At 38.1% G+C, this 7,217-nt stretch overlaps 2 protein-coding genes across 2 annotated transcripts; one reads left to right on the top strand and one right to left on the bottom strand.

The window, feature by feature from the left end:
• Nucleotides 1-2,705: 2,705 nt before the first annotated feature.
• LOC131001057 (heavy metal-associated isoprenylated plant protein 26-like) lies at nt 2,706-4,113 on the top strand. The gene is made up of 2 exons (XM_057927235.1): nt 2,706-3,059; nt 3,555-4,113. Exons 1-2 carry the CDS (start codon nt 2,976-2,978, stop codon nt 3,936-3,938), a joined length of 468 nt encoding a protein of 155 aa, XP_057783218.1. The 5' UTR covers nt 2,706-2,975; the 3' UTR covers nt 3,939-4,113.
• Nucleotides 4,114-4,300: 187 nt separating this feature from the next.
• Nucleotides 4,301-6,597, bottom strand: LOC131001055 (squalene epoxidase 3-like). The gene is made up of 4 exons (XM_057927233.1): nt 6,032-6,597; nt 5,838-5,949; nt 5,575-5,749; nt 4,301-5,500 (listed from the first exon to the last, which is right to left on the bottom strand). Exons 1-4 carry the CDS (start codon nt 6,269-6,271, stop codon nt 4,417-4,419), a joined length of 1,611 nt encoding a protein of 536 aa, XP_057783216.1. The 5' UTR covers nt 6,272-6,597; the 3' UTR covers nt 4,301-4,416.
• Between the last annotated feature and the right edge of the window lie 620 nt (nt 6,598-7,217).

Raw genomic sequence — 7,217 nt, 5'->3', positions numbered from 1 at the left:
ATAATCACCATTTTGTTAATATCAAGGGATCTAGTGCCCCCTGTTAGCTTTACCCTAAGTTTAATACACTCACAATATTGTTTAAATTGCATCACAACATTAACAAAAGAACATTTATTGATGATTTATCACTAGGAAACAATTAAACAATAATCACAATTTGTTTAATATCAAGGGATCTAGTGCCCCCTGCTAGCTCAGTCCTTGAATATACCCAGCATATTATATATATATACAGAGAGAGTGAGAGATTAGGTCAAATAAAAACTCATTTTAACGTACAAACTTCAAATCGCTTGCACTTAACTTATAAAATAATTGTACTTCACCTATAAAGTATTTGCACTTTAGTGATCTTGGGTTCGAATTCCAAAAGGAGCACAATTACAGTGGAGTAATTTATCACCACGAAAATGCAAATGTTTTATACGTTAAGTGCAGTAACTTTATAGATTAAGTGCAAGGACTTTTAGTTTTAACATTAAATGGGTTTGTACTGTAACTCAATCCTATATACTATATTATATCTTGCAACATAGTATCAAAGATATTTTTTTATCCTAAAATGTCATGATTTCGCCACGATGACATGCATTTACAATAATACGGAGTATTGTTTTACTTTTATAATTTGTTTGAGCATGTAGTTTATTCTTGTGACGATAAACTTTCGTAACAGTTTTTGGTTGTCCAATTTAAATAGGTACAATTATTATAGCGGTTGAAAGATATTACGTCGAAATTCTGCAACTCAATGAGTCAATTCAAAACCCAATGGTGATCACCTAGTAGCTTAAATACAAGTCCCATTTATAAGCACAAGTTCGCATGTCTACATCTCGTGAAATTTCAAAATTTCCCAACCATCTTCTCATAAATCATGAGTCATAGTCGATGAGCTCAACTTCAATGTCAATTATTATCTACTCGTTTGTGGAAAGACAATTCCCTAGCTAATTTATTTGACTCCACAAAATGTAAAAGTTGTTTAATTTGCAATTCTGACTATTGATTCCCATTTTCCACAAAATTGCCAACCCCCCCCCCCCCCCCCCCCCGTCTCTGCACCACACCACCGTTTAGCTACACAAATTATTTCCTTCTTTTATTTGGACTTTCTTACCGTATCTGGAAAGCTACACACGACTATTTTTCTTTCTTTTTCTTTCATTAGAGTATGTTTACTTTGATAGAAAAAATTAGAAAAGTATATTTTCCATCATTTTCACATGCTTCCTATGATGGATAATTTTCTTCGGTCAGGCTGGAAAATTTATTCGGGCAGCCCCTTTTCACTCATTTTCTCACAAATGTTGGATAATATTATCTTATTGGGAGGATGTGAAAATATTTTCCAACATTTCAATTTGTTTATCCATCTATTTCTAACAAAGTAAACATATGATAAAAAAAGGAGAAAAAGATAATATTATCTCACCTTTTCTTATCCATCCTTTTCAAATGAAAATTTTACTACCAAAGTAAACACACTCTTAGTGTTGTTGAATAAGCTCGTTGGCTCTCTCTCTCTCATTGAATTAACAAAAAAAATTTAAGACTACATTTCGACGGGCTTTTTTACTTTACTATTAGAGCAACACACATTGTTTTTATTTTTATACTCCTACTTACATACTGTCACTGCTTATCCTTTTATATATGTGAAATACTCCTTTCGTCCCGTGAAGCATGATCAGTATTTTTTTTCGAGTTGTCCCGTGAAGCTTGAATACTTTTTTTATATGACAAAAAATTCTTCTTTTATTCACTCTTTTACCTACCACACTTAACACACAAAATACTGGAGTAACTCTTTAAAATTTGTGCCGAAAAAAAAATTGATCAACCTTCACAGGACGGAGGGAGTATTTTATATTAATTGGGATTAATAATGTTTCCTTTTACTATGCAAAAAAATAATGAAGTACTATAAAACAAAACAAAAACTAAATAGATTCTTCGATGAGACATACAAATGGTGCGAATTTCTATTTGTGAATAGTAAAGTCTACTCCATCGCTCCTCTTGGAAGTCCAAGTAAAAAAAATAATAATAATAAGAAAACACCTAAATAGACAAAACAAAACGAAATCGTTACTTAACAGAAACTATGACCCAAATCATTCAGCCCATTGTAGTAGGTTTAATGGACTAAATAGGCCCAATATTAATTTTGGGCTACACCTGTGTCCTTGGAAATAATGTTTCTCAATACCCAATCTATGCTTCTTAACTGGGGACCATTCCAATATGTTGTTATTGGATTCGAGTGACAAATTAAAATAGGTTCTATACCACATTACCATCTATATATAGAGGTAAAATAATTTATTTATCTCAGTCGTCATATTAGTCCATCAGAATACATAGAAAACATATTTATTAATTTTATCATACATAAAATTCAACCAACAAATATCAAAGAATTAATTTGCAAATCATATATGAAAGTAAACAAGCCTTTTAGGTTCCGTGTTAATCGAAGGGGTTGGAAATGTAGGGGCTATTTTCTACATTAAGTGTGAATATGTAGAGCTACAAGTATTTGTAAGTCATTAGAGTTTGATTGGACAAAGGCTCATAGAGAAGAATAAAAGATGAAATAGTGTTAAAACAAAATAACATTTGAAGATTTAATTGGTAGCCAATAGACTTGTGTAGACTGTTTAATTTGAAAGCCCATTTGAAATGAAAAGAATTGAGTTGTGACCTTATGTAATAACGTAACATAAAGCTTAACCTCCCAAATTCAATCACAAAGCAAAAGAAGGAGGGTCCACTATTCTCTCACATTCACACATTCTTTAACAAAAGAAATCACCACTTTAGATATTTCTGTTTCTTCAATCATTCTTCTTCATACAGGACACTGGAAGTCTACGTGTGTGTGTGAGAGAGAGAGAAGCTACTAAGTTAGCAGAAAGCTTATTTAGTGAAGAAGATCAGTGCACACATATATATATTTATATTGGAAAATGGGTGTTCTTGATCATGTTTCGAACATGTTAAATTGCTCCAGCGGCCATTCCAAGCATCATAAGAAACGCAAACAGCTTCAGGTTTTTACTCTTCCTTAGTTAATTTTTTAAATCATGTCTCTGTTTTCTTTCCTAGTAAACAATTCTGGTATATACCACTTTTTATTTGAGTATATTCTGCCTAAATCACTGAGAAAAAAATTCAGATCTGGAACAAAGTTGTTGGCTGATCCTGTGTCCACACAATATTAAAAATATCTAATGTTTATAAGATGACATCATTACTAAATATGTATACGTACACAAATATATACAATGGGTGTATAAAAATAGAAGATACTCGAGTGTGACATCATTGTCGTACTACTTGAAAACTATAAGTGAATGGCAATTATATTGAATTTAAGATGAACATGGTGGGAGTTCCACAACTAGCTAGAAATATGATTTAGAAACAAAATTAATAAATATATTCTCACTAGAAGTAGAATATAATGGTAATATACATGTAAAGTGATGATCTATTTTGTTGCAAAAAGATATATACATAATGAATGAATGCGTGGTTGTAAGCAGACAGTAGAGATGAAGATCAAGATAGACTGTGAAGGATGTGAGAGAAAGGTGAGAAGGTCTGTGGAAGGAATGAAAGGCGTGACATCAATAGACATATCACCGAAGCAGAACAAGCTGACGGTGACCGGCTACGTGGTGCCGGAGAAGGTGGTGGCGCGTGTGGCTCACCGCACGGGCAAGAAGACCGAGCTCTGGCCCTACGTCCCCTACGATGAGGTGGAGCATCCCTACGCTAGCGGGGTCTACGACAAGAGGGCCCCTGCTGGCTACGTGCGGTATGGAAGCGACGCTCAGGTCTCGCACCTCGGACGAGCCAGCTCCATTGAAGTTCGCTACGCCACCGCTTTCAGCGATGAAAATCCTGCAGCATGTGCTGTCATGTGATACTACGTACCCTCCAATGCTAAGCATATATATATATATATGGTGATAGTAGTTTGCTCATTCTACTAATTCATCCATTTGTGTTTGTGGTTGTGGAATCTGAATCTTGTCATCGATCATGTGTTTTATCAATATAGTTAATCAATAAATTATTGAGTACTTATGGAGCTTCAAATTACTTAACGATATGCTCCACTTTTTTTTTTATTGTAACGACTGAAGCTAGCACCCTCACTTGCAGTCATGTAGTGATGAACAATTTTTGTGTGCTTTCATAATTGTTTCATGCTTTATTTTGTAATATAAGTGAAGAAACATATAAAGTATCTTAATCAATCTTAACTATATATATACAGATAATGTGGAGAAAGAATGAAAATATATATAGTATTACTTGTATGTGAAGAATTCTGTTATGATGGGACAAGATTGATTTCCCTAGATAGCTCTCTTGGCTTGTATGTTGGTGAAAAAAAAATTAAGCCATCATGTCGAACATGGCGCTCTTCATGACAACTGAAGCACCCCTATTGTAAGCAGGAATGGTGATGGGGAAGAACATCTGCCTCGCTCCTTCAGATCTCACTATCGGAAATATGATGCCATATGCAGTCATAAGCAATCTGGCTCCGAGGAAGACGCGGCTGGGCGAAGGAAGCGGCAGCAGAAGGCGGCCGACGCCATAAACAGCGACGGCAAAGAAATGCGCAACCAAACTCATGGGCCTGGGATTGAGGCCGGACAAGAGGGCGATGGGTCCTTGGGAGCACATCCCTCCGAGGCTGAGGTAGTCGAAGCAGGCCTCTCTCATCTCCCTGCTGGCCTCATCAGCCGCCGGGCAGAACACCTGGTAAAGCGCTCCTGCCAAGGTGTTGATCGTGGACGCCACGGGCTTCCGAAGCGTGTAGAAGGAGTCGAGATGGTTGGTGAGGGCGGCGGCGTCGCTGAAATCCCTTAGCGGGCGCAGCAGGTCGCGGAGCACCACGACGTCCGCCAGGGCTACGGTCATGCCGCCGCCCGTCAAGGGGTGGCGCATGTTGAAGGCGTCCCCGAGCAGGATGGCGCCCGGGGTGGGAAGCGGAGACGCCGGCATGCTCCGGTTGGGCATGGATCGGATGTCCCCCTTCTCCACCTGCTCGAGGAATGCGTGGCGGAGCTGGGGAGGGAGCTGGGGAGCCACGTTGGTCTTCAAGTGGTGGGCCATGTCGCCGTTGGAGATGGAAGGCAGCTTGGGGCCAGGGATGTCGACCAGGCAGCGCACCTCGGTGCTGCTCACGGGGTAGAAGAGGACTGGGGAGGGATTGGCTAGGATGACGTGTCCGTGATTCGGCTGTGGGAGCTTCCCGTTTTCCAGATTCAGCACCATGCCCACGAAGTGGGACATGATGTTCACCTGCGGTATGCACAGATTCTTTCTCAAGTTGGAGAAGCATCCATCGCACACGATCGTCAGAGGAGCAAATGCCTTGACGTCTTCACCATCCTTGTTCTTGTACTTGACTCCTTTCACGCTGCCTTTTGCTTCGATCAACGAGCTCACAGTTCCTTGCTCCATTCTCACACTGCATGCGCACACCCAGTTAATTAATCACATCACATGTATGTATGTATATATATGGTGAGAATGAATTCCTACTTGGGAAGAGACGCAGCCTTGCGGCGCAGGCTCTGGATGAAGCGGCCGTGGTGGAAACTTCTGCCGGAAACATCAGAGCTGTATTCTTGCAGAGGATAGGTTAGTTTAGCATACTTCCCCTCCTTGTAAAGTGCATACCCATACACTTGCTGAGAATCAATCCCACTAACACATTCTGCACAAAACACAACACCATTCAGTTAGATTGTAGTCTTCAAACATATATATATGGAGTATTAATTATCTTTTGCAATTTCACATACCCTCCATTCCCAATTCGACTAGTTTGAGGTAGCCTCCTGGTTGAAGAAGCTCGCCAACAATCCTATCTGGCTGCCTCAAATCCCTCTCGATCACCAGCACCACGCGCCCATCCTATCAAATCAAATCAAATTCAACATCTTCTTCACTTCATTTCAACTAGTGTAACAACATCAAATTAAACACACACACATACCTTTGCCAAAGTGTAAGCCAGTGCTGAACCAGCTACACCGGCACCAACAATCACAACATCCGGTGGCCCATCAGCTCCACGCACAACCTTGTCTGAACAAGCCTCAACTCCCGCATCTCTAACCGCAGCCTTTTTTATGTTTTTGTCTCCACCTCTTCTCAACCTTTGTAATAACATCAAACCAAGAACCAAAGCAATGAAACCACCTACCACATATTGTTCCATCATATCCAACTCCATTGATCAAAATCACCTAATATCTATCTATTCTTTTTCTTACTTAATGATAGTTTGACTTCTTTGTCTTTGATCAGTTTCTTTCTTGCAATCTATATATATAGACAGCCCATTCCTCAAACAAAGACAAAATTAATTAAGTGCAGTAGAATAAGTGAGCTCTCCAAGTTGGACTAGAAGGGTGGTGGTTGTGGAAAAACACGCTGTTAGAAATCAAGAAAATGAGTCAAGAGTCAATATTGTTAGATTATTACAATAAATCACATGTTTTTAGATTAAACAAGGAATTTTGATTGAACAGGGGGTGACACGAAATTCTGCTACACGTCAGTTTGCATTTAGCTAACAAAACTTGGCATTTAACTAATCCCACCAACGTGTAAGTAACAAATTCCAGAATCTTTTCTGGGAAACATAATTAAAAATGGATCTTTTATTAATGAAACAAATCTTAGAATCATTGAGTAGGCCTTCTAAAAAATAAAACAAACTTCTGGCAAATAATAATAATAATGTGGAATTTCTGCTAATTGAGAGAGTTGAATAGTTTTAGTTCAGTTGGCGCACATGGAAATCGGTGACCTTGACTTCTTGTTTTGTAATTGATCGGATTCGTTTATAAATTTATGATATATTTAACACGCTTTGGGGTTTAGTATTAGATGGGTTAATTCTAATTATCGATGCTTAACTCGTTAGAGAAATACTAAGTAATAACTTTTAAAATTTATAATTGATTTGGTCGATTAACTTGGGTGTATGTATTGCTAAGATTTGATTTCAATGGAGTACTAATACAGCAATCCCTTAAAACGTATAATGGCTGGCCTTTATGAAGTTAATTTCACTATTGAACCCATAAAGCGTGTACAAATTACTATTGTAAACATTCAGGTTAGAATATTGTCCTAAAAATTATAAACGAATTTATTCTGAAGAAAATTTATAT

The sequence above is a fragment of the Salvia miltiorrhiza genome, chromosome 8 (genome assembly GCF_028751815.1).
Source record: "Salvia miltiorrhiza cultivar Shanhuang (shh) chromosome 8, IMPLAD_Smil_shh, whole genome shotgun sequence".
NCBI classification, from domain to species: Eukaryota; Viridiplantae; Streptophyta; class Magnoliopsida; order Lamiales; family Lamiaceae; genus Salvia; species Salvia miltiorrhiza.
The sequence above is the reverse complement of the archived record's forward strand: the minus strand, read 5'-3'. Positions and strand labels throughout refer to the sequence as shown.